Here is a 26,762-nt window from a genome sequence, read left to right on the forward strand (position 1 = left end):
CTGATTTGTCTCAGTTGCCCTCCCAGCCGGTGATGCTTCTGCCTGCTCCAAGACCACCTCATCCTCAACCTCTAGTGCCCTATATCTGTTGTGTAAGGGCAGCTGGGGATGTGAGGATGGCTGGAAGGGTTTGCCCTTGCCCCTTCTGGCAGGCACCTGCATCCATTCTCCTTGGTTGCTCTGTTTGTCTCCCTGTGGCAAGGGGGACTGCAGAGCATGGTGCTCTCTTCTATATTCCCTTTCAGCCTTCAGGCGTTCCACCTCTCCCTTGAGTTCAGCCACCAGGTTAAGCAGACAATCAATCTGCTCACACCGAATGCAGCCAATGCCTGTGTCTCCCTCGACTTCGAGTGCCAGGCTCCAGCACTCCTCACATCCAGACGTCTGCACACCTGCATTCCTACAGGTGGGCTGTTTGGGTGCCCACAGTTTTACAAGTATTGTACAGCTTGGACCTAGTTGGAACCATGTCTGCTATCCTGGAAGGCCGGGGGCAGTTGTTTGGTTGTTTCCCCTTCCCCCCGGGCGCGCTGCGCTGCGCTCAGCAGATGCTGCTCCTCGGTTAAATCTGCCTCCCCTGCCTCACCTTCCGACCACTTAGCGCCTGCCGCCCCCTGCCCCCTTCTGGGCTCCTCGGGTCGAGAGAGCTGCAAAATGGAGGAGAAAAGGCTTCGAGAAAGCGCGTTTCAGCTGAGCTAGCCTCGGTCCTGCTCTCTTGCCGAACCAGGCTGTGGCTTCGCTGCTGCTGCTCCTCGTTTAAATCTGCCGCTCGCCAGGCACTGAGGCCTTCAGCATCTGAAGGGGGCTACAAAAAAGCTGGGGAGGGACTTTTCAGGCTCTCAGGGAGTGCCAGGACTAGGGGGAATGGAGCAAAGCTGGAGATGGGTAGGTTCAGGCTGGAGGCGAGGAGGAAGTTGTTGAGCATGAGAGTGGTGAGAGGCTGGAATGGGTTGCCCAGGGAGGTGGTTGAGGCCCCATGGCTGGAGGTGTTTGAGGCCAGGCTGGCTGAGGCTGTGTGCAGCCTGCTCTAGGGTAGGGTGTCCCTGGGCATGGCAGGGAGGTTGGAACTGGCTGCTCCTTGTGGTCCCTTCCAACCCTGACTATGATTCTAAATGGTGACAGAACAAGAGGGAATGGCCTCAAGCCGTGACAGGGTAGGCTTAGGCTGGACATTAAAAAAAAAGAATTCACAGAAAGAGTGGTCAAGCACTGGAATGAGCTGCCCAGGGAGGGGAGTCACCAACCCTGGATGTGGTGAAGGGTCATTTGGATGTGGTGCCTGGGGATATGGCTTCGGGTGACTCTTGTACAGTAGGGTTAGCAGTCGAACTTAGTGATCCTGAGGGTCTTTTCCAACCTGGACAATTCTGTGAAGTGTGAAGCATCAGAAAGTCTAGAGTAGCGTTGAACACCACTGCAACTCCAAGCCTAAACTACCTTAAGCTTCTGGAGGTACAGATCAGATTCTTCACCCCTCCAGCACCCCATGCCACACATAGCCAGCACATCAAATAACATACAACTAAGAACTCTGGCATCAGCACCGAGCCAGGCTTTGCACTCAAGTCTCAGAGTCCCGTGAAATAAAACTTCTCACTTCAAGATGTCACTATTAGATTGTTCTTTAGTACACATGAGGTCACAGACTTAGTGTTTTCCTTACAAATATATGGCACTAAGTGTAAAACTGGAGGGCTTCTTTCCAAAGGGTGTATCATACTTCACAGCAAAGCTTTACAACAGAAATCCTTCCACTCCTACGTCTAAATATAGAGCTGGTGAGAGGCCAGGGTGTCCATGAACGGGCGCACGAGGTTGTCTGTCGAGAAGTAGAAGACCAAGCCAAAGGTGATGGAGATGGGAAGAGCAGGCAGTGCTTTCTTAAAAACAGCCAGTAATAGAAGAGTTAGGCATAAACCCTGCCAAAGAGAACAAACACAAGGAGATAGAGTGAGCAGCCTAGAAACGTCTCCATCAAAGACCTAAGAAAGAATAAGCTCTTTGGGCTCCGCAGGGACTGAAGCCTTCCTGAGCTACCAGTGGCATGAGGTGACGTTTGCCCACAGCTCTATCTTTCACTCAAGTTGGCTAAGGTTATTTTTCCTTCAGCTAGCCTGACCACAGCTCTCCAGTGAGGAAGTGGCAAACCCACCTACTGCTGACATACAGCTGGGCCCAGATTGTTCCACCTGTGCCTTCTTCCTGCAGAGGGAAGAAATGGGCTGCGATGACAGAAGGGGCCAGACGTTCTTCAGTGGTGTCTTGTGGTAGGACAAGGAGCAACGGATGCAAACTGGAACATGGGAGGTTCCACCTCAACACGAGGAAAACATTCTTCACTGTAGGGGTGCAGGAGCACTGGCACAGGCTGCCCAGAGGGGCTGTGGAGTCTCCTTCTCTGGAGGCTTTCACGCCCCCTCTGGATGCGTTCCTGCATGATGTGCCCTAGGTGATCCTGCTTTGGCAGGATGACCTCTGGAGGCCCCTTCCAAGCATTCCAGGATTCTACAGTTTGATACCTTTGTTTTAACAGTGTTGTCTATGAAGTACTGAGGTGAAAGCACTCAGTGCCTGGTGAACTGCACGGAGAAGGAATCTCAGTGCAGGACTCCAGTACGCAGCAGCATGTACTTCTAACAGCTCCATAGGTTCATAGAATGGTTTGCACTGGAAGGATCTTAAAGATCATCTAGTTCCAACCCCTGCTGTTTAGGTAGGGGGGCAGCAGGGGCTGTGGGAGGGGTTTTTGTTTTTTTCCCCCAAGACACCTTGAAAACTGGGAAGGTCTCCAAGGAGACCTTATAGCAGCCTTCCAGCACTTGACTGGGGCCCACAGGAAAGGTGGGGAGGGACCTTTTACAAGGGCTTATAGTGATAGGATGACAGGGAATGGATTAAAGCTGGAGGAGGGGAGATTTAGACTGAAGATTAGGAAGAAATTATTTCCAGTGAGGGTGGTGAGACACTGGAACAGGTTGCCCACAAAGGCTGTGGATGCCCTCTCCCTGGAGATGTTCAAGGCCAGGCTGGACAGATGTAAGGGAAGCTCTCTCTGCCCATGGCAGGACAGTTGGCACTAGATGATCTTCCAACCCAAACTACTCTATGATTCTATGTCACCTGCAGTGATCCAGCAGTGCTCTGCTGCTGGTCCTTCTGGCAATGCTGCTGTGCCAAAGAGGGTGTAGCTGAGTTGCTCACTTACTATGAGGATGGCTACAAAGCATGCCAGTGTAGTGTTCCAGTCCCCACTGGCTGTGGCAGCTGCTTTCCCAACAAGCACGCTGTAAAATATGAAGTCACCGAGACCCAGCTTCACACCCCCTGAAAAGAAGTGGAAAAACAAAACAAGTGTTAACTCTGCTCCTCCTGTTTTGCTTCCTCTTGAGCAAGTTCTTGGACCCTGGGAGCAGGTGAAGGTTCCTAGACCTGGCTATCGACCTGAACCCTTAAGCATCTCACACATTACTTCGTTCAGCCTCATTCCTTGAAGTGCTTCCCTGGGTTGCTCTACAGATGTACCAGCTAAGGAAGTATGGGGAACAATGGGAGGCAAGAGGAAGACAGAACTATCTGAATAGTCCACACAGACAAGAGACATCACTGGAACCCCAACCCCAGAAGAGCTTCTGCAGCAGCAACAATTGTTAGACAGCCAGACTCAAGGTCGCTTGCTGCTCGCCAAGTCACTGCTCTTCCAATTGACAGCAGTTAGACCAAACTGGCTCTGTGCAGGATAAGCAAAACCACCACCATGCTCTGACTTTTACACTGAAGACAAGGCACACGGCCATAAAGCCTCCCTTACTTTCCTCCTCCTCAAGCTCCTCTAAAGAAGTGATGGGGCGGGTCGGAGCAGGACTCGTCTCTGACATCTGGGAGGCTGCATGTGAAGGGCTCCTGTGGCTCTCTCTCCCATCCTCAGCTTGGTTCCAGAAAAAGACCAAGAAGAGCAGGTGGAAAAAAACACCACAAAAGAACAAAAGGCACAACGACAGAATAAACACAAGAGTTAGCTACATTGATAACTTGGTTTAATGCATGAAGTCTATGCTTCTCTGAAGCTTCTCTGGAACGGGTAAGCCTTGTGCTCCTTGGAGGCACGATCACCAGTACCAGTTCAAGCAGAGACATTCAGTGGCTTTGAGGAAAACACATCTGTTATGACCTGAAAGAGCTGGGAGGGTAACATTCACAACTTCTCTGGCAGCTACCCAGGACTTCAGTGGCTTTAACAAGTGAGAACACGTGCAGGACTAAGCATTGCTCTGCACAGCCTAGAATGACAAAGTGAACCCAAGAAGAATCACGGAGCCATAGAATGGTCTGGGTTGAAAAGAGGCTCTGAAGGTCATCTAGTCCAATCCTCTCTGCAGTCAGCAGGGACGTCCTCAACTGGACCAGGTTGCCAGAGTCCTGTTGAGCCTCACCTTGAATACCTCCATCTCACCCACCACGCCTCAAACACCCACCTGGGCAACCTGTTCCAGTGTTCCATCACCCTCATGGTAAAGAACCTGTTCCTACCATCCAATCTACTGCTCTTCTCTAGTCTGAAACCACTGTACCTTGCCCTGACCTGACAGGCCTTGGTAAACAATAAAATTAAAAGGTGCTACATCTTTGGGGTGGAGGTGCTGAGGTATTCCCTTACTGCTCACCTGACAGAAATGGACAGCTAAGTGGACATGCTACTTATGAGCAAAGGTCTGCCTTCGATCACACTGTCCTGTCACTGAGCACCACTGAAAAGGGACTACTATTTCTAAGCATTGATGAGATCCTCCCTCTGAGTCTTCTCTTTTCCAGACTAAAAAGACCCAACTCACTCTGTATGTCCTCCTAAGAGAGATGTTCCAGTCCCCTCAGCATCTTTGCAGCCCTTTTCTGTCCTTCTTGAACTGGGGAGTCCAGAACCGGATGCAGCATTCCACATGTGGCCGCCCCAGGGCAGAGTAGAGGGGGAGGAGAATCTTCCTGCACCTGCTTGCTGTTGTCCTTAGCCACAAGGGCACACTGCTGGCTCATCATCCTCCCGTTTTCTACCAGGACTCCCAGGCCCTTTTCTCCAGAGCTGCGCGCCAACAGATCAGTCCCCAGCCTGTACTGACCCATGGGGTCATCTGTGCTGCAGTCCTAACAGCAGGCTTTGGAATATCACAAAGTTCTGCCACTACTGACACAACACTGAAAGCAATGCAGCCCTCAGGATTCCAGGGGCTTAATTTTCCTTGCAGTCTCAAACATGCACATGATTGCCATGGGACAGTGCTCTGCGTAGAAGAATGACAAACAAACCTACCTGCATCCCATGTCTGCTGACTTGGTCCTCTTGATGCTGTGTCTGGCTTTGCCATTCCAACTGTCCACATCATAGCAGCTAGAAGAATCACAGAATTAACCAGGTTGGAGAAGACCTTTGACATCATCGAGTCCAATCTATCACCAAACACCTTCTAATTAACTAAACCAGGGCACCAAGGGCCTCATCAGTCTCCTAAACACCTCCAGGGACGGTGACTCCACCATCTCCCTGGGCAGCCCATTCCAATGCCAATCACTCTCTCTGGGAAGAACTTCCTCCTAACGTCCAGTCTAAATCTACCCTGGCACAGTTTGAGATTGTGTCTTCTTGTTCTGTCACTGGGTGCCTGGCAGAAGAGCCCAACCCCACCTGGCTACAATCTCCCTTCGGGTAGTCGTAGACAGCAATGAGCTCTGCCCTGAGCCTCCTCTTCTGCAGACTGCACACCCCCAGCTCCCTCAGCCTCTCCTCACAAGGCTGTGCTCCAGGCCCCTCACCAGCCTCACTGCCCTTCTCTGGACATGTTCAAGAGCAAGAGGAAGTAATCAGCTGCATGAAATACTGATCACTGTAGCTCAGAGGAGCTCAGCATTTAGCTGTCCCTAAAACTACAAACTCTTTGCCCAGACAGTGCTTTTAAAACACTCGCCCTCAAGTGATTTCCCCAGGCACTTGGAAAGCAAAGTGGAAGAAAATTACTGCAATGCATCCACGCAGAAGTAAAAACCCAGAAGTAGGCTTCTCATCACCTTTGTTTTCCTCCTGGATCCTGTCTCTTCAAAGAAAAACCATTGCCCAGACAACAATAGTGGTGCAAAAGGTAACCAGAGGTTAATTTGCACCCTCTACCAAAGGCACAGCACACAAGTGAGGGGTATGCTGGAGCTGCCAGAGTGCCAGTTAGCTTTCTGCCTATTTGCTTTGGCTCCTTCCTGTCACAATATTGGCTGTTTCTCCTTTGGTTCCAGGAACAACTGAAGAACATTTGGGGGCTATGCTGGAGAGGGACCCCTACATTAAAATGGAATACAAATGTGCTGGTTTGAAGCTAGCTAGAATGTTTTGGGGTGAGAAGAACTAGACCACAGGCTGTGAAAGGGAAACAGTGGTGATGTCTGCTGCACTCATAGGCATGCTGAGGTGGATAAGAACAAGAGTTGTACTCTTGTACATAGATAGGGCATCTGGGCACTGCCTGGGCTGTGGGCTGCATTTCTCTCTAACCTCACCTACTGTCTCTCTGATTAATCCACCTGCTTCCTAACGCCCCTGGCCAACCCTCCAAGCTACATTGAGCATAAGCTAAAGTCTGGGGTAAGGTAGAGAGGAGGGAGAAGGTGGCAGAGCGACTGAGAGCCCCTCCTGGGGACTCAGGTTTCTGGGAGGGCTGCTGTCTTTCTGCATTACCTTTTACCCTGCATATTTCTGTCTGTAGCTGTATAGATTGTAAATCTCTGCTTGTCTACTGTGCCAAGCTGTAAATACAAAGCTTCATTCAATTTCCAGAGTCACTGAGTCTAGTCTGGGTGATTTCCAAAGTGTGAGGTGGGGCAGGGAACACCCAAACCATGACAACAAACCATTCTGGAATCAGTTGCAGGGGACACAAACCAGCTGTTTCTTTGGGTGTTGGGAATAGTACTATTAAATGTAGTGATCCTATAGAATTGTTTGACTTTGGTACACTGAAGCATAAACCATGGGCTCGGAAGCAGGACACTGAGCTGGGTGAAAGTGTAGGGTCAAAGTGATCTTAAAGGAATGTGGTGTGTGTAAAACAAGAGGCCTCAAGCCTTATTGTTTCATGGCTTCACAGCTCGGTACAGCCTGGTGCCTGTCTCTTTTACCTAGACACTACATCTGTCTCCTTAGGATTCATAGAACCAGCCAGGTGGGAAGAGACCTCCAAGCTCATCCAGTCCAACCTAGCACCCAGCCCTAGCCAGGCAACCAGACCATGGCACTAAGTGCCTCAGCCAGGCTTGGCTTGAACACCTCCAGGGATGGTGACTCCACCACCTCCCTGGGCAGCCCATTCCAATGCCAATCACTCTCTCTGACAGCAACTTCCTCCTAACATCCAGCCTAGACCTGCCCTGGCACAACTTGAGACTGTGTCCCCTTGCTCTGTTGCTGGTTGCCTGGCAGAAGAGGCCACCCCCACCTGGCTACAGCCTCCCTGCAGGTAGCTGCAGACAGCAATGAGCTCTGCCCTGAGCCTCCTCTTCTGCAGGCTGCACACCCCCAGTTCCCTCAGCCTCTCCTCTCCTCACAGGGGCTGTGCTCCAGGCCCCTCCCCAGCCTTGCTGCCCTTCTCTGGGCACCTTCCAGCACCTCAACATCTCTCTTGAATTGAGGAGCCCAGAACTGGACACAGCACTCAAGGTGTGGCCTGAGCAGTGCTGAGCACAGGGGCAGAATCACCTCCCTTGTCCTGCTGGCCACACTGCTCCTGAGCCAGCCCAGGATGCCATTGGCTCTCTTGCCCACCTGGGCACACTGCTGCCTCATCTTCAGCTACTCTCTACCAAATTAATATGATATACTCTGCTGAAGGGCTAGATAATATATGCTTTGTTAAGAAAAGTTATTATGTGTCTTGTTAGGAGACAACCTGAAAGGAGGTTGTAGCCAGGTGGGATTAGTTTCTTCTGCCAGGCAAGCAGCAACAGAACAAGGGGACACAGTCTCAAGTTGTGCCAGGGCAGGTCTAGGCTGGATGTTAGGAGGAAGTTGTTGGCAGAGAGAGTGATTGGCATTGGAATGGGCTGCCCAGGTGAGGTGGTGGAGTCACCATCCCTGGAGGCGTTGAAGCAAAGCCTGGCTGAGGCACTTAGTGCCATGGTCTGGTTGACTGGCTAGGGCTGGGTGCTAGGTTGGACTGGATGATCTTGGAGGTCTCTTCCAACCTGGCTGATTCAATGATCCTAGCAACTAGTGTGTAATTCTAATGTAATCCTTAACCCAAATATATGTAACCAATTAGAGTCTAATATGATTTGTAACCTTCTTATGTAGCCTTCTGATGAAAAGCATATAAACCCATGCTTGGGGTGCAATAAATGGTACTTGCTTGCATCAAGCATCTCCCTGTCTCTTCTGATGCCTGATGCATTTGGGTGCTTCACTCTTCCTGTTTTTAGAGGGGTTAAACTAAACAGAGTAAGCCAAGGCAAACACACAGTGCCTGCTCTTCCACGGCAAGCTCAGCCAAGGTGATGTTTGTGCCTCTAGGGGGTGCCACACAGCGTAGTCTTGCGAAGGAGTCACTGACATTCGGCAGAAGAACTTACTCTGCAGTTATTACTTGCTGAATTGCATTCTGCTTCAGAGAAGTGACTGTTTATCTACAACACTGAAAAGACTTCATCTAGGTTGCCTCAGGACAGTGTAACAGAATGCCCAGTAAAAGGGAAGTTGGCTGAAGCCAACAGAAGTGCTGCTGAGAACATACAAAAGCATTCCTGGAACATTAAGTGCTTGGGGAAAAAACAATCAATCAGAATCACGAAGGCTGGAAAGGATCTCCAAGATCTTCAAGCCCAATCAACAACCTAACTCCACCATGGCCATTAAACCATGACCCAAAGTGCCACATCCACACGTTTCTGAAACAGCTCCAGGGATGGTGACTCCACCACCTCCCAGGCAGCCTGTTCCAATGCCTGACCACTCTCACAGGAAAGAGATTTTTCCTAATATCCAAATTAACCTTCCCCTGGAGCAGCTTAAGGCCATTTCCTCTTGTCCTGCCATTAGTTACTTGGGTGAAAAGACCAACACTGGCCTCACTCCAACCTACTTTCAGGTAGCAATAAGGTCTCCTCAGCCTCTTCTTCAGGCTACCAAGCTGTACTCATCCTTAGCTTAGCACCCAACAAGGAACTGCTAAAAAGAGTCCAGCACAGAGCTACAAAGATGCTGAAGGCAGTGGAACATCTCCCTGATGAGAAAAGGGAGCTTGGAGAAGAGGAGACTGAAGAATGACCTCATTCATGTTTATAAAGATGTAAAAGGCAGTGTCAGGAGGACAGAGCCAGCTCTGCCCAGTGGTGTCCAGTGACAGGGCAAGGGGCAATGGCACAAATTGGAGCAGAGGAGGTTCCACATGAACAGAAGGAAAAACTTTTTCACTGCGAGAGTGACAAAACACTGGAGCAGGCTGCCCAGAGAGGTAGTGGAGCCTCTTTAGAAACATTCAAAATCAGCCTGGATGCATTCCTGTGTGACCTACTCTAGGTGACCCTGCTCTGGCAGGGCTGTTGGACTGGATGACCTTTGGAGATCCCTTCCAAGTCTAATGCACTGTGGCTTGGAAAAAACCATTTACTTTACAAGCAACCTAATGGAAAATTCACTGAGGTCCATGAAACACTTGAGTCCAGGTCCCATGAGTGCTAAATCTCTTGCTTTCCAACCACTTTAATCTTAAGAACATATAAACCTTTGTCCTAAGGCCATCACAGTTAAACAGCCCAAGAACTCGAGGGAAGAGTGGACTGTTTTTGCTTGCAGTGGCGTTACAAAGTCAGCAGCAGCATGAAGATTCTGAGCAGTGCCAGCCACACAGTCTCAGAGCAAGGGGGGGGCTACAGGAGGAATGGCACCTCACCATGAATTCAAAGTGTGGCCACAAAGCATTTGCACAAGCATTAAGTATCTTGAGTGAGCACAGAATCTACCAGGTTGGAAGAGACCTCCAAACTCATCCACTCCAACCTAGCACCCAGCCCTGTCCAGTCAACCAGACCATGGCACTAAGTGCCTCAGCCAGGCTTTGCTTCAACACCTCCAGGGATGGCGACTCCACCACCTCCCTGGGCAGCCCATTCCAATGCCAATCACTCTCTCTGCCAACAGCTTCCTCCTAACATCCAGCCTGTACTTTCCCTGGCACAGCTTGAGGCTGTGTCCCCTTGTTCTGTTGCTGGTTGCCTGGCAGAAGAGGCCACCCCCCACCTGGCTACAGCCTCCCTTCAGGTAGTAGCAATGAGGTCACCCCTGAACCTCCTCTTCTCTAGGCTGCACACCCCCAGCTCCCTCAGCCTCTCCTCATAGGGTTTGTGTTCCAGGCCTTTCACCAGCTAGCTTGGTGTCATCTGCAAACTCACTGATGCTGGATTCAATCCCCTCGTCCAGATCATCAATAAAGATACTGAACAGGACTGGGCCCAGCACTGATCCTTGGGGAACACCACTAGTGACAGCTGCCACCTGGATGTGGCACCATTCACCACCACTCTCTGGGCTCTGCAACACCTCCTCACAGACCTTTGCAAACACAGCTTTTTGTAGGCAGAACGAAGGGGCAAGTTGTGCACCGTATGCAGGAATGGGTAAATCTCCTTTTAACCATTTCACCTTCAGAAGACCCAAAGATGTTGGCTATCTGTGACTAACTAAGAACAGGCACCACTGTAACAAAGCCTTCTACAAATGGTCTGCTGCAGAATAGAATCACAGAATCAGTCAGGGTTGGAAGGGACCACAAGGATCATCTAGTTCCAACCGCCCTGCCACGGGCAGGGACACCCTACCCTAGAGCAGGAATACAAATACACACCAATCTTAGGGCAATGAAGTAACTGAAGCAGTGTTCTTCTGTCTGACACAGAAACAGGCTGCAAGTTGAATCTGACTAAAAACATCAACATTCTCATCCTACTCACAGGAATATATCAATGCAGGAAAAATGGGCTCATTTCTCTCCTGTGCAGTTTCTACCAGCATTCTCAGTGGGCCCTTGGGGCAGAGAACAGCCATCAGATCTGCAAAGAGAAAAGGGGCAGACAATTTCATCTCAGACTACTGTGCACATTTTACCTTCTTCATCTTAAAAAAGCTGTTCTCCTCTCAAAATGACATCTATCAGTATTAACTGGTTGATTTCCTGAGGGGCAGCTTTTTGCCACTTTGCACAACTCTGGCTGCTTCTAGTCCCTGAAGATGTGATTCACTTAAAATACAACCCCCAAGCCTAAATGTGATAGAAGAACGTTTTTACTGTGCTACTCTTGAGAATACCACATTAGTTCTTTGGTGACAGCATTATACTGAGATGTTAAACTTAATTAGAGGACTGGGGGTACTTTGTTCACATTCCAAACTGTGTGTTACATGAAGGCCTTTGGTCCACTTCCTCTAGGCTTACCCCCTATTTTCCAACAGAGTTCCTCCCCAGTCTGAATGTTACCTTCCAGCTACCTCTTGTTCTTCAGGTTCCTTCTTGAATCTTGTAGCTCATACCAAAATCTGTGATCTTTTGACAACTGTAAATGAAATCTGCAAGACTATCAGGTTGCTACTGATAAAAATCCAAACTTCTCTATCATACAGTTAGATGCAGCTCAGTACTCCCCTGACTTGGCAAGAGACAAGCTAGGGAGTCCACTTAATTGCTCATCTGCATCTTTCTAAAGCTGTCAGCACCATAAAATTGGGGTTTTTTTGAATGGCATATGCAGCCCTGAGACTGCCTCAGAGCAACCTCTCCATGAGCCACACCTTTAGAGTCACGACCCAGACTTACCGTAAATGGAGATTGCACCTAGAATCACCCATGCTGACCACTCAGGTAGATACTTAATGAAAACCAGTGCCATGAGAGCACTGATCATAATGAGATATGCTTGCTGGAGCTGCAAGGGACCTTTCCAGTGGATGCAAATCATTCCAACAGCTCCAAAATTCCAGATGACTAAGAACAGAGTTGGGTAATCCATGGCCACGTTGTAAGTCTTCAATACTTCACTGGAATACAAGAGAAAAAAACATCTAAGCAATAAAAGCAGATGTCACAGAGAGCATCCTACTACCTGTAGTTAAACAAGTCTCCTACTATACCAAGAGGAAGCAGGACAGAAGCAGCTTTCATCATGAAAGAGGAACCTGCCCTGCAGCCAACTGCTGCTCTGAGTAAACTGTTCCTCTTGCTGTGCACGCAGGCAGCCTCCACACTGCCTTAGTCTTGAGATCAGCTGTGACTCCTAGGGTCTGGGCAGGCAGGACTTAAAATCTTAACTGAACACAGGCCTGCAGCTGCATCACCATCTGCAGCAAAGAAGTCACATTTAAGACTCTTCCCACTAGATGCATGATGCTCAGGGTTAAAAGTCCAAAACTAGTGGAACCTGCAAGTTGAACACTTGGTTCTAGGTGAGCTAAGAGAATGAGCTTGAAACAATGTAGTGTGAGGAAACAGCAAAACAAATTGGAGCACTAACTCAGCATATGAAGCTCCTTTCTACCTGCTTCTCAAGGCCTTTGTATCTCAAGGTTCAGCCTGTTCATTCTGTGCTCACAGTATTCCTTCCCAGTGACTTTTATAGAGCTGGCTCTAAAAATCAGGCATTGTCCATTAAACCCCTTTCATTTGTGAAGAAAGCAAGCAATCTAGTTTTAACAAGTCTTAAACCTCCACTTGAAGAAGAGAAACATTCTTTTCCTTATTCAAGTTGGGGATTTTCTGCCAAGAGGTGAAGGAGCCATAAACTGCCAGGTTACCTGCACCATACCCACTTACCCAAGATAGATGTAGGTAAAGAGGAAGAGCAGCATCAGAGAGGACAGGATCAGCCAGCCATGGATGAACTATCAAGGGCAAGAAGAGACAGTGACTGAAGGGGCAGGTTGCAGTGCTGCATGCACCACTGACAGAGCTTCCTACTGTCCAACAGTGTCCTTTTGCACTCTTCCACCAGTTTCTAAAGACCTTGCCTTCCCCACTGCCAGTGAGGGAGGAGGGACAGCCAGTTGTTCCTAGCTCTCCCAAATTATTTCATGTTATATTCTACTCCTTTAAGGAATTTGATTTCATTGTCACGGACATTTTTAGACTCTTTGCTGTCCTTTCCATGGGTATCCACAGCTTAGGTGAGCCCCTTCTCTCTGCCTGATGGAGAGCAGAGGTTTGCCCATAGCAAATCCATCTCAGGGCCAAGTTTAAAAAGCAGCAATGGCAATACCACAAGTCCTGGGGGACCACAAAGCCACCTGAATGTGCCTTTCTGTCCCCAAGCCTTGTTCCCCTCCACCAGAGCTTCCACAGGCAGGAAGAATACCAGTTCCCACAAAGGTAGTCTGGCACTTAAGAGAAGGCATTTGCAGTAAATGGTACAACTTAGTCCATAGGTACAAACAGCAAATCCTTCTGGTCATAGATCCAGAGATTCACAGAATGGTTTGGGTTGGAAGGAACCTTAGAATCATCTAATTCCAACTCCCCTGCCATTGGCAGGGACACCTTCCACTAGCCCAGGTTGCTCAAGCCTCATCCAACCTGTCCTCAAACACCTCCAGGGAGGGGGCATCCACAGCCTCCCTGGGCAACCTGTTCCAGTGTCTCACCACCCTCACCAGAAAGAATTTCTTCCTAATCTCCTGTCTAAATCTCTCCACTTCCGTCTTTAATTTCTTCTTCATCTTATTGCTACAAGCCCTTGTCAAAAGTCCCTCCACATGTTTCTGGTAGGCCCTGGTCAAGTACTGGAAGGCTGCTATGAGGTCTCCTGGAGACTGTCCCAGTTTTCAAAGTGTCTTGAAACATAAGGTCCCCCTGAAGCCTTCTCTTCTCCAGGCTAAACAGTTGGAGAAGACTCAGGTGTAACACAAAGTAGCAGGTCTCCTTCTGAAGAGGCTACCATCAGTGATAAAATAACAGCAAAGTCCATTCCGAGGCACAGCTCCACCAGCACCTGCAAAAGCTTCCGCAGAATCTGACTCTTGCTGTGACTGAAGTGTGGAGTAGCCCTTGCAGTGCTTCTATCCCACACTGAAGCACAAGCCCCACTTGAGCTGAAGCTCACAGCAGGCAGGAGGAAAAGGCTGTGGCAGAAGCAATTCACCTTGTAGCAGCGGTATTTATAGAGCAGGACTAGGAACACAGTCATGACGACGATGACGCTGATCATGATGATGGTGTTCAACACAGAGTTCAGGAGACGCTGGCCCACGGATGGAGTATCCTCACTGAAAGGGGTGTAGATCCTGCAGAACCAAGGAACAGCCACATAATGTAGTGACACTCCCTTCTAACTGGCTGCCCCAAGATAAAACCAGATCTCTGTGTGGGGAAAGAAAGGGAGGTATGACTGGCAAGGACAGCAAACAGCAGATGTAGCCTCTGACAGGGCTCAGCTCCAGATTCAGAGATTCACAGAATGGTTTGGGCTGGAAGGGACATTAAAGATCATCTAGTTCCAACTCCCCCCAACACAGGCAGGGACACCTTCCCCTGGACCAGGTTGCTCAGAAGACATCCATGACCTCCCTGGGCAACCTGTTCCAGTGTCTCATCACCCTCACTGGAAAGGTTTTTTTCCTAGTCTCTGGCCTAAAACTGCCCTCTTCCAGCTCAAAGCCATTAACCCTCACTCTATCACTACAAGTCTTTGTAAAAAGTCCTTCCACAGCTTTCTTGCAGGCCCCTTTCAGCTACTCAAAGGCCACTACATGGTGTCTTGGGAGACCTTAATTATCAGTCAAAGATTAGTGGTCTTTATCAAAAGCATACTTCCAGAGAGAAGCTGTGGCTGGCAGAGCTCTGAAGAGGAGGCAGACACCTAGAATACAGATGACTTCATTTAAGCTTAGTAAGATTCTCTGCAGGCCATGACTTTTTACTGCGTGCTGTGGCTTCTCTCCATAATAATTACAAGGATACATCCCAGGTGCTGTCCTGTAGTGAGACTCTCTCTTTCCACACAGTCTTTTACACATTACATCTTAGTGCATCATCCTGCACAACCCTTTTCCCCAAACCCAATTTAGCCATTTTGGTTCAGTTCAAGGGACAACAGTTCCCACTTCTCCACCTGACATGCAAAGTGCAGTTAGAACCCCAGGAGCAAGAGCTGGATGGAATTACATATCCATACCATGAGTCTTTAGCAACCAGAAACACCATCAGGAAATGAGACACTCATCCAAATGAACATGCTATTCCCTCCTTGATGCCAGTGTAGGACTAGGAGTACAGCTTGGGCCTTTTATGCTGCAGAGTGAAGCCATTTCCTCATTAGGCTGCTCACAGACGTGGCCCTAATGACTTTGCTAATGAGTCAGTGTAATGTAGGTATGGAAAAAACTTAGGGAGGTTGTAGCAGCTTAAGAGCTAATGCTGTTTTGGTTCTGAACTATAAAGAAGGGAGAGGAACTTTGTGGACATTCTCCTGAATACAGAGTGAATGAGCAGGGCATTGGTTGTGAGAAGAAAATACTGACAGTGTCTCTGTCATTCATTGGTTTGCTAAGAGGGATAAACTGGCAGTGTATGGACAATTTGGTTCTCTTGGGCTCTGATGCCTTTCCTTTGCCTCTCTGACTCCTCCACAGGGCATAGTAACCTTTTCCTGACAACATGTGAGATCTTGCTGGTTTTCTAACTAGGGGGAGAGAAGAAGGTGGTGTTGGCCCCTTCTGGGCTTTCTTTGTCCAGGTGCAGGGGAGGGTTGGATTGCTGTATTGTATCTAAGCTGTCTAGAACTGTAAATACTATTCTGTATACGCCTGTAAGTGAGCTTGCTGTAAAAGATGGCTTTATCTTACATCCAAACCTCCCAGGCTAGTCTGGCAATTTCAATCTGATCTGGGGGGGGTAATTTCTCAGACCCACCACACGGGTGAATGGAGCATACTAAAGGATGCTCACAGAGCTAGCTTTAGCAGTGCAAGGCTCTGCCAGCCCTGTGTGTGTGTGTAAAGCTGGGGAATCCCATAAACTCAGAGGCTGTTTGGATAGACCCCACTTACAGCTGCCCGTTTTTCTCCGTATAGAAGCGCACTGACTTTATGGTGGCGACGACAACAATCATACAGAGGGTGACAGGCACAAAGAGCATGATTACATGCTTTGCTCCATATTTCAGAGTCAGTTCCTCCTCTTCATTTTCCGAGGTGCTGTCTCTCACTGGAACACCTGTGCCAGGCCTTTCCCCATCAGCGAGGTTGTTAGGGTTACAGCTGCCACCTGTGCGCCTCTTCTGAAACGAGATATTGGCAAAGACATGTAAGGTGCTGCTTCCTGCTCACAGCTTTATGCCACTGCTGGGCAAGGAAGCTGGAGAAGGGCCTGGAGAGTAAGTCTTATGAGGAGCGACTGAGGGAGCTGGGGCTGTTCAGTTTGAAAAAGAGGAGGCTGATGGGAGGCCTCATGGCCCTCTACAGCTACCTGAAAGGATGTCATGGAGAGGTCGGTGCTGGTCTCTTCTCACAGGGCCACCTCTGCTGTGAGCACAGACTGAAAGACCTGGGGCAGTGCAGTCTAGAGAAGAGGAGGCTCCCAGGTGACCTTGTGGCCTCCCAGTATTTGAAGGGGGCTACAAAAAAGCTGGGGAAGGACTTTTCAGGCTCTCGGGGAGTGCCAGGACTGGGGGGAATGGAGCAGAGCTGGAGATGGGTAGGTTCAGGCTGGAGGTGAGGAGGAAGTTGTTGAGCATGAGAGTGGTGAGAGGCTGGAATGGGTTGCCCAGGGAGGTGGTTGAGGCCCCAATCCCTGGAGGTGTTTAAGGACAGTCTGCTCTAGGGTAGGGTGTCCCTGCCCATGGCAGGGGGGTTGGAACTGGCTGCTCCTTGTGGTCCCTTCTAACCTTGACTGATTCTATGATTCTAAATAGTGACAGCACAAGAAGGAATGGCCTCAAGCTGTGACTGGGTAGGTTTAGGCTGGACATTAGGAAAAAAATAATCACAGAAAGAGTGGTCAAGCACTGGAATGAGCTGCCCAGGGAGGTGTTTGAGTCACCAACCCTGGATGTGTTTAAAGGCCGTTTGGATGTGGTGCTTGGGGATACAGCTTAGGGTGAGCCTTGTAGAGTAGGGTTCTGGGCTGGACTCAGTGATCTTGAGGGGCTTTGTGATTATGTAGGCCACCACAGCACAGCAACTTGCACCTGACAGAAAGGTATCTACTGAACAACACAATTAGAAAGTAGAGAATTTTTACAAGACCTTGTAGTGATAGGATGAGGGGCAATGGCTTTAAGCTTGAGGAAGGGAGATTTAGACTGGAGATTAGGAATTTTTTGTACAGTGAAATGTTGGAACAGGTTGCCCAGGGAGGCCATGGATACTCCCTCCCTGGAGGTGTTCAAGGCCAGGTTGGATGGGGCTTTGAGCAACCTGGCTGAGTGGAAGGTGTCCCTGCCCATGGCAGGGGGGTTGGAACTAGATGATCTTTAAGGTCCTTTCCAACCCAAACCATTCTATGAAATTCCATTGCAAACAGCCTGTAATGGAGTTTTAAAACCAAACCTATAAATATCTCTAAGGGTCTTCCCAAGTGCACATATACAGATTGGATGCATGCACTGCAGAAATAAGACTCAAGTGGTATAGGCTTGAACAGTTTCTCTTCCCACAGCAATGCTGTGCTTGCTTTTCCCTGCTGCTTCACTGGCAGCAGGACAAAATTCTGCTCTAACATTTGCTGCATTTGACCAGAGCAGACAAAGGGTTTCTGGCAAAACAAGAAGGCTGAAAAGGATATCCTGCAAGAGTCACATATGCATCAAGGTCCTGATTAAAGGTCTGTATCTCTACCAAAAGGAAGGAAAAGGGAGGAGTATATATGGAGATAAAAAGGAGGGGGGAGGGGAGGGAAATTCACAGTGGAGGAAATGGAAACAGGCACTGCTGCTGCTGGCTGAGTGACACCAGAGAAACAACACTGGCCAAAGCCAATTCTAGAAGCCAGTCTACAGGGAGGGATTGAAGGGTATCAGGGAATGGTAGTGCTTGGAAGGGACCTCTGGAGATGATTGAGTCCATCCTGCTTTGGTAAGGCAGTTGATCTTGGGCAGGTCACACAGGAACATGTCCAGATAGGTCTTGAAAGTCTCTAGAAAAGAGACTCCACAACCTCTCTGAGCAGCCTGTTCCAGTGCTCTGTCACCTTTACAGTGAAGAAGTTCTTCTGGATCTTGAGGTGGAACTTCCCATGTTCCACTTTGTATCCACTGCCCCTTGTCCTGTCACAGGACCCCACTGAAAAGAGACTGGCCCCTTCTTCTTGACAGAACTGCACCTAACATCACTCCTCATTTCTTCACTCCTCAGGAAGAACACACACCTACCCTATGTGCCTGGGCTTCCCCTGCTTCTGAGGCTTGCAGGCCATCCTGGTAGGAGGGTACTGGAGGACTCTCTGCAGACATCAGGGATGTTCTTTCATTGCAGGGCTCCTCCTCACTGTCCGAGTTGTTCATGAATGTGATCATCGTCACTCTCCTCGGGAACACTCAGGAGAGGCACAGCCAAGCACTACTCAAGCCTGAGGGGACAAAGCAGAGCAGAAGAGAAACAGTGAGCACCATAGTGCAAACCACTGAAAGTCTGAAGGGGAGGCAAAATTTCAGCAGGGAGGGCTCAGCCCACTGCTTAACTCCATCTCCTTCCAGCAGCTGTTTAGCTTGCTGTCATCCAGGCATGCCAATCCCTTCAGGTGAAACCACTCTGACTTCTACAGTCAGGGAGAGCAGCAAAATGCAACACTGAAGCAATTTAATCGTTTTGCTGTCTTGCCTCTTTCCCCTCTCCCATTAGTACCTCTTGACTTTCATGAAGGAGTTTTCTCACTGCTTAGGGTTTGCTTTGCATGGGCCAAAGCTGCATCTCAGGTGTTGGCTGCCTGCTAGAGAGTGTAGGAGAGCTCAGCTCTGACACAATGCTTCTCTGAGGTGACACAAATTTCTTAGTAACCCCAAGTCTCAGCTTTACATAAGCCCAGGAGCTGCCTCCTGTCTTCTCTTTTATGAGTGTTTAATTAACCAGATGAATTTTGTAAGCAGTTCTTCTGTTTCTTCATGGACACACAAAGGTTTGTGTAGAAAGGCAAAGACTTGTCTCCTCAGGTGTGCCACTTTCTAATGCTGTCCTGGGATTAAAGGCAAGCCTACTTAGATGGGCAGAAACCTGGGGAGTATAAAAGGGTGGACTAGAAACATTTGGCCTCTTTCTCCCTGCAGAAAAGCAAACAAAGCAGCAGCACAGTGCAGAAAGGAAAGGAACAGCTCTTCTTTCTACACACCAGAGAAAGGAGGTTCACAGCCCTAGACACAGCCTTAGAGACAGGAGGTGCTGCAGCAGATCCAGAGGAGGGTGAGAAAGCTGGGAAAGGGCCTGGAGAATAAATCTGATGAGGAGCGACTGAGAGAGCTGGGGATGGTTAGTGTGAGGAAGAGGAGGCTGAGGGGAGACTTCATTGCTGTCTACAGCTACCTGAAGGGACACTGTGGAGAGACTGCTGCTGGGCTCTGCTCACAGGGAACTGGAGACAGAACAAGGGGGAATGGCCTCAAGCTGAGGCTGAGGAGGTTCAGATTGGACATTAGGAAGAATTTTTTCCTGGAGAGAGTGGTCAGGGACTGGAATGAGCTGCCCAGGGAGGTGGTGAAGTCACCCACCCTGGCTGTATGTAAGGGTGGTTTGGCTGTGGTGCTTGGGGCTATGGTTTAAGGTGAATGTTGTAGAGCAGGGTTCTAGGTTGGACTTGGTGCTCCTGAGGGGCTTTGCCAGCCTGCATGGTGCTGTGAGTCTGTGAATTTTCCTAAGTCAGCTTAACAGAGCTGCTGGAGCAAATGAGGATAATTCAGTCACCTTCTGATTCTCAGCCACCTGCCCAGAAGCAAAACCAGACCTCTAAGAAATACCTCTCATCTGCAGGTTCTGCCCCAAGCCCACATGGCCAGGAAACATAGCCAACTCAGAAGGGAAGCTGAAGGAGCCATGTGACTTGGATGCAGTCTCTTCAATCTGAATCATGCCCTGGCAGCCCAACCAGTGCACTGTACTGCCCTACCAGGCAGCTTCAGAGGTCTCTGACATATTCTCTCTTCTCACTAAGGAAACTGAAAATCACTATGGAGGAAGTAAAAAGGGAGAGATTCTCCTTTCTTTCACAACCTCTTCAGCACACATCTGGCACCTGCAAGAAATGTAAGAAGGTCAACTCAGTCTGCCCAAGTGAAACATTTTTCAAACATCTGCTCCTCCCCTCCCTTCTCTTCCTATCTTTTTGTTCCTCATTTAGCAGTAGAAGTGGTGCAGTTATGAGAAACAACTGCGGGGGCAGCCCTCAAGCCAGGCCTGTCAGCTTCATAGCGATACCAGGTTCTTGCTGCCTAACAGCTGGTGTCTTACAGAGCCCAAAAGCTCCACTCCAGGAGCCTACCACACTCTTCTGACTGAGCATGTGAGGACTCCCAATTTACAGCTGAGAACCTAGATGCTGGATCAGTTATAGGATCTGGGCTTTTAAAGAAGCCAGGTGCATAAAATCACTCCATCACGGCACACTTCTGCATTTACGAACAGGCTAAGTGGTTCATGCCATGGGATCTGTGAGATGTGGAACTGAAAGAACACTCCAGGCCTTCTTCCCATGTCAGGCAGCAGGGAATTTACTCTCTAACAGTGTGGAGGCCATACTTGGGTTTTAACAAAGCAATGAAAACACCAAAGAACTGTCTCTCCCAGTAGTGCAGAAACTTCTGCACAGCTTTTGCTGTGCGAACGGAGCAGCTCTGCAGAGAATTTAGAAGGGGCAGCTAATTGGCCTACTTTCAACACACTGGATGAGCTAGACCAATAGCATCCACAGTGCCAGCTACTAACTTGCACAGAAACACAGAACTGTTTCAATTAGAAAAGACCTCTGAGATGGTTGAGTCCAGCTGGCAACCTAAGACCGCCATGGCCATTAAACCATGGCCTGAAGTGCCACGTCCATGCCTCCTGAACACCTCCAGGGACGGTGACAACACAGATGGGTTTAAGATGGATGTTTTCTATTCTTCTCCCTTAACAAGGATATAGAATGGCAAGAATCATGAAATGGTTTAGGTTGGAAGGGACCTCAAAGCTCAGCCAGTTCCAACCCCCCACTGTAGGCAGGGACACCTCCCACTAGAACAGGTAGCTCAAGATCTCATCCAACCTGGTCCTGAACACCTCAAGGGAAGGAGCATCCACAACATCCCTGGGCAATCTGTGCCAGTGTTTCACCACCCTCACTGGAACAACTTCTTCCTGACACCCAGTTTAAATCTCCCCTCCTCCAGTTTAAATCCATTACTCCTCATCCTGTCATTACAAGGCCTTGTAAATAGCCTCTCCCCAGCCTTCCTGCAGGCCCCTTGCAGATACTGGAAGGCCACTATAAGGCCTCCTTGAAGCCTTCTGTTCTCCAGGCTGAAAAGCTTCAACTCCTGTAGCCTGTCCTCATAGCAGAGCTGCTGCAGCCCTCTGATCAAATGGACAAATGCAAAGATGCAAGAACATTCGTGGTCAGCAAGCAGGCTCAGAGCTGAACACAGCTTCACTGTGCCTTGCTCACAATGCTCTGGTTTTAGTGAGAGCTGCCACAAACAGACCTTAGTGTATCTGGCACTTTACAGGAGCTCCTGCCACAACCAGCCCTCTGCAAATCCTCAGATGCTGTACTCATAGCTGCTTTAAACTGTCCTAAGTAGGCTGTGAGAGTTGGGGCTGTCCAGCCTGGAGAAGGCTCCAGGGAAACATCATAGCAGCCTTCTGGTACCTAAAGGGCTCCTACAAGAAAGCTGGGGAAGGACTTCTTACAAGGGCTTGTAGTGGTAGGATGAGGGGGAATGGCTTGAAGAGGAGAGATGCAGACTGAGTATTAGGAAGAAATTCTTTCCGGTAAGGATGGTGAGACACTGGAACAGGTTGTCCAGGGATGCTGTGGATGCCCCCTCCTTGGATGTGTTCATGGCCAGTCTGGATAAGGCCTTGAGCAACCTGGTCTAGTGGAAGGTGTCCCTGCCCAAGGCAGGAGGTGGAGGGAGTTGCAAGGACTAAATGATCTTTAAGGTCCTTTCCAACCCAAGCCATTCTACAAGTCCATGCGAATATGTGCTCCTGCCAAAAGGGCAGTCACTCTGGCACAACTCCAGGTGCTCATCAGCACGTTAGCTCTTTTGAAAAGAGAGTAGGCCCTCGGGGTTTGTACCTTTTTCTTGTACCTTTGCTTTCACAGGGACAGGTTCCAGCAGGATGAGCTCCCAGGCTGGCTACCCAAGAAGCCCAAGCAACCCCAGTTGCCAGTGCCCACATTTTGGGAGTGCTGGGCCATCCCCCTTCCAGTAGGGCCAGACCTTACAGTGGCAAGCCCTCTCCTCACTCCCAGACAAGCTACCCACCCTCACCTCAGTTCAGCAACAGCTATGGCAGCATGGCTCTTAGCCAAGCAGGAGGCTCTGACATACAGTTCACAGAGACAGTAACAGTGGTCCTCTTCCTCTGCCCCACTGTAGACTCAGCAGGGAGTTTGTCTAATGCTATTTAGTCATCAGAGCTGCACTTCAAGCTGGCAGCATGGCCGTGCTGGCTGCAGGAGAGAGCGTTGGTTTAAGCAGTCTGTTCTTGAGAGGAGGAAGAACCAGCCTGGGCACTCCCACACTCATGTACCCAGCATGACAGCACTCTCTGGGTTGAACAGAGTGAAAGAAGAGAAATCCTCTACCATGGAGGCTTGCTCGCCAAACAGAAGGGGAGCCACAGAGCACTAAGTGACAAGAAAGGGATGTTACAAAGCCACATCAGTTTATGATTTCATTTCACCAGTTAAACTAAGGGAAGAGTCCTTGCAGAGGTGATTTCTACCTCCCAAGGACACCAGAATCCCCACAATGGAAAGCAGAAATACTTCCACTCCTACTTGTGCACGACACCAAATCCATTGGTGCATATCGACTGTGTTATCCTAGGCTAGGCTGAAAAGGAGGAAGAACAGTTCAAGAAAGGAAAGCATGGAAAGGTGAAACAAATGCTTCCTAAAACCAGAAGGAGCTTTTGGGATGGAGCAGGGGGGAAATGCAAGGTGTTTCTATACCCACAGAAAGCTACAGAGCATACAGCAACCAAAGGTGATGAACATCGCCTGCCAGAGCATTCTCAAGCTGACCCAGTAAGCTGCAGAGTATCAGGCACAAGTTCTCCTCTGGGGATGGATTTGAACCACGAGGTCACCACTTGAGAATCACATGCTTATGATATTTAAGAGCAAAAAGACCAAACTCTCAAAACCATAGAGCAAAGATGAAAGGAGACAAAAAGTAGGCCAGCAATGCTTCTTGGAAGAGGGCAGCTGAGGTGGGGATATAACTACACCTGCTTTACGGCAGCTTCACAAAGCTTCCAGGAGAGCTGGGAGTCACCATCCCTCTACTTCCAGGTGCCCCTTGTGCAAGAGACCTCTTTCTACATCAGCTTTATGGATTTTGATGAAACTGAGCCAATTCACACTAACTTTAGTATCTAGCCACAGTCTGCCTTTTGATTTCATGCTGCAAGTCACTGTGCTGCAAACAAACCTAAATCTTTTCCTTTGCATCTCATCCATCACAAACAACAGCAGTACATTACAGCCCAGAACAGTTGCTACAGGCTGGCAGCATGCTTAATAATCCACTTGAGAATTAAAATCCTGCTTACACCTTTTTGTTCTCTTTGATGGCAATTACAGGAGGGGAATTAGTTTTCCTTTGTAATATCTAGATCAAGAGAAAGCTTTGGGCTGACACTGCCAGCCTGATGTTCTCCTAAGTTTTGGCTGTTGGTAAATGCAAAGAGGAGGAAAGAACTTTTAAGTACTCCTAAGTGGTGGGCCCAGAATTAGGAGAAAGGATTCCCAGGTTCTTGCCAATAAAGCCAGAACATGCATCCTGCTAAAATGCCAAGGAACCTGGAACACACCATTTCAGTGGGCAAAAGAGAATTCATAAATGCTGTTCACTTTCAGCCCCTGAACACTGAGACAGTGTTGAACAAAAAAGCATAGCACATAACTCCAGAAGGTTATTTTACTTGAAAAGCTGAATTCAGAGGCTCCCCAAGAGGGCCACCCTGATGCCCAAATGACACTAGCAGTCGAACACTCATCACAGCACAAGGCACCACATCCCTGCAGGCCTACTCACGTCAGTCTTCAAAGCCTGGGTCAGTCCTAGAAGAGATGTGGACCTGTTAGCGCTGGCCTCAAAAGAGGCCACACAAAAGATCTGAGGGCTGGAATCTATCTGCTCTGAGGACAGGCTGAGCGTGGTGAGACACTGGCCCAGGCTGCCCAGAGAGATGGTAGATGGCTCATCCATGAAAATGATTCCAAGCAGGGCTCGATGGGGCTCTGAGTAACCTTCTCTCTCTGAAGACATCCCTGTACCCTGCAGAGAGGTTGGGATAGGGGACCTTTAAAGGCCCCTTCCAACACAAAGTAGTCTATGATTCACACACCTGAACATCTACTCCCATTCGCCCTTTGGCCCTAATACTGCTGGGGGACCACCAGTAGGTAGTCCCCCAGGTGATCCACCAGGAGCACCCAAGGACCACCCTCGTTTCGAGGCCGTGCTCTGGAGTCCTGTCTGAGCAGCAGGGGCAGCCAGCCACAGGGATGTGGAGCTGCAGAGGCGCTGGGGCTGGGTCATTCCTGTCCGTCTCAGTGCGTGGCCAGCTCGGCCGCTCGCACAGCGGCTGGTGGAGAGAACGAGAGAGACAGCAGCGACCCAAAACCAAAGGGAAAAGCCCTCCCAGGCAGAGAAACTGCAGGGGGCCAGGTGGAAACCCCACACCCGGACAGTCATTTTCCCCAGTTGCTTCCAAGTCTGGATGCCACGGGAGGTCCGCTGGCAGCACTTGCAAGTGACGCCCTGGCTGGCAGGCAGCAATGCTGCTACCCAGGAGAAACACTCACAGGTGTTCTACAGACATGTACACACACAGAGCCCTTATATATACGTACATATACAAAATACACACATACGTCTGTATGCCTCTGCACGCATATACATGCCCATATATATTTAACTTCCACCAGAAGGAGCCGCCCAAGCTGCTGCACCTTCCCCGCCCTCGGCCTCTGTGCCGGGCCCCGGCACGAAGCGCAACGGAGGGGGCCTCATGCGGCTCCAGCAGTACGGCCACCCCCCCGAGCCCGTCCCCGATAACGACCCCGTCCCGTCTGCTGGGGAGGGCAGACAGAGCCTGTGGTGGCTGAACAAGGCCACAGTCCACGTCGGAACCCCCGGGGCAGCCCGAGCCAGAGTCGCCACCGCTGTTTACCTGCTCCCGAGCACGGCACCGGCTCGGCTCCGCTCCCATTGGCCCCGGCGTACTGAGGCCCCAAAGCTTAGCCCCGGGGATGAGCGCGCCCAGCGATTCGCTTCAGCCACTGTCTTTCAAAGAATGCTCCGCCTACTAGCCACCCTGCTCCAATGGGAGAGAGGGGCGGGAAGAAGGGCGGCCAATAAGCAGGCTGCTCTCCCCACCCTCTCTCCCCCAGCGGTGAGGAGGACTGGGAGTCGCGGGGCAGCGGCTGAAGCGCCATGGCGGGGAGGCTGGAGTGGCTGGGCAGGCTGTGGGAGGGTGGGCGAACCAGCGAGCGAGCCGGCGGCAGGGACCGCAGCTGCCCGGGAGATAGGCGGGCGGCTGCGCCTCGTGGTAGCCGTGACTACCGCGACGGGCCGCCGGTATCAGGGTTTCCAGGCGCTGCGGGAAATGGCTGTGTGGGAACACGAAGTGTGCAAGTGACAGGGCTGAGGTGGATCTCCGTCAGCTTCCTCAAGCGTAACGGCCGCACCCAGCTGGCCTTTCAGCTGGACTCGTCAAATGTGTAATGCTGGCGAAAGGCAGCTTGAAACCAAATGCTTGAAGCTGCCTGGCTTTGCACACGTAAATGGGGGTTTCATGGAGCCTGTGGCTGACTGAGCCACCGGGCTTTGTAAGGGAGCATCTCGGTGCTTACCTACGGCCTTCAGTGAATGGAGGATGCTGATCTTGCTTGAAGTACGAAAGTAAGGGGGGAGCATGAGAAAGGGAATACTGAAGCAGAGGAGATTGCTGGAGTACGGCTCTGGGGTTGTGTCTGGTCTCGGCTTGGCTTGTAGAAGAGAGAGTTGAATAAAGGAAAAGTTACAAACCTTTTCACTCCGTTTACAACGGGTATGGGAAGTTTGTGTTTGCAGAGAGTGGAATTGGTATCGTTTCTCTGGGAAAAGACTTTTAAGATCATCAAGTCTAACTATTACCTGTCTCTACCAAGGCTGGCCCTAAATCACATCCCTCAGCACTTCATCTCTGCCTCTTTTAAACACCTGCAGGCATGGAGATTCAACCACTTATCAGGGGAACTTATTCCAGTGTTTCAAAATCCTTTCAGTGAGGAAAACTTTTCTAATACCCAACCTAAATCTCCATTAATGCAACCTGAGGCCATTGCCTTTCCTATGACTTAGGGAGAAGAGACTGATCCCCGCCTGGCTCCAAGCTCCTTTCAGGGACTTGTGCAGTGAGATCTCAGGCTGGACGGGGCTGTGGCCAGCCTGATCTAGGGTAGGGTGTCCCTGCCCATGTCAGGGGGGTTGGAACTGGATGATCCTTGTGGTCCCTTCTAACCCTGACTGATTCTATGATCTCCCCTGAGCCTCTTCAGGCTAGCCAGCCT

General features: G+C 49.9%; 1 protein-coding gene across 1 annotated transcript; it reads right to left on the reverse strand.

The window, feature by feature from the left end:
* Window positions 1–1,606: 1,606 nt before the first annotated feature.
* On the reverse strand, window positions 1,607–25,482 carry PSEN2 (presenilin 2). The gene is made up of 11 exons (XM_064164693.1): window positions 25,382–25,482; window positions 18,376–18,572; window positions 16,055–16,284; window positions 14,149–14,290; window positions 12,828–12,895; window positions 11,835–12,055; window positions 10,975–11,073; window positions 5,303–5,380; window positions 3,809–3,925; window positions 3,206–3,324; window positions 1,607–1,919 (listed from the first exon to the last, which is right to left on the reverse strand). The coding sequence occupies exons 2-11, from the start codon at window positions 18,517–18,519 to the stop codon at window positions 1,764–1,766; spliced, it is 1,374 nt and encodes a 457-aa protein (XP_064020763.1). The 5' UTR covers window positions 18,520–18,572; window positions 25,382–25,482; the 3' UTR covers window positions 1,607–1,763.
* Window positions 25,483–26,762: the final 1,280 nt, after the last annotated feature.

This window comes from Pogoniulus pusillus, chromosome 25 (assembly GCF_015220805.1).
Source record: "Pogoniulus pusillus isolate bPogPus1 chromosome 25, bPogPus1.pri, whole genome shotgun sequence".
Lineage (NCBI taxonomy): Eukaryota > Metazoa > Chordata > Aves > Piciformes > Lybiidae > Pogoniulus > Pogoniulus pusillus.

Excerpts from the sequence above, each read along its gene's own strand:
- PSEN2 (XM_064164693.1), bottom strand. The coding sequence starts at position 18,519 with ATGATCACATTCATGAACAACTCGGACAGTGAGGAGGAGCCCTGCAAT. Across the intron at positions 16,285-18,375 it reads GGGAAGCCCAGGCACATAGG|AAGAGGCGCACAGGTGGCAG; the intron begins GTAGGTGTGTGT and ends ATCTCGTTTCAG. Across the intron at positions 3,325-3,808 it reads GGAGCTTGAGGAGGAGGAAA|GGGGTGTGAAGCTGGGTCTC; the intron begins GTAAGGGAGGCT and ends ACTTCTTTTCAG.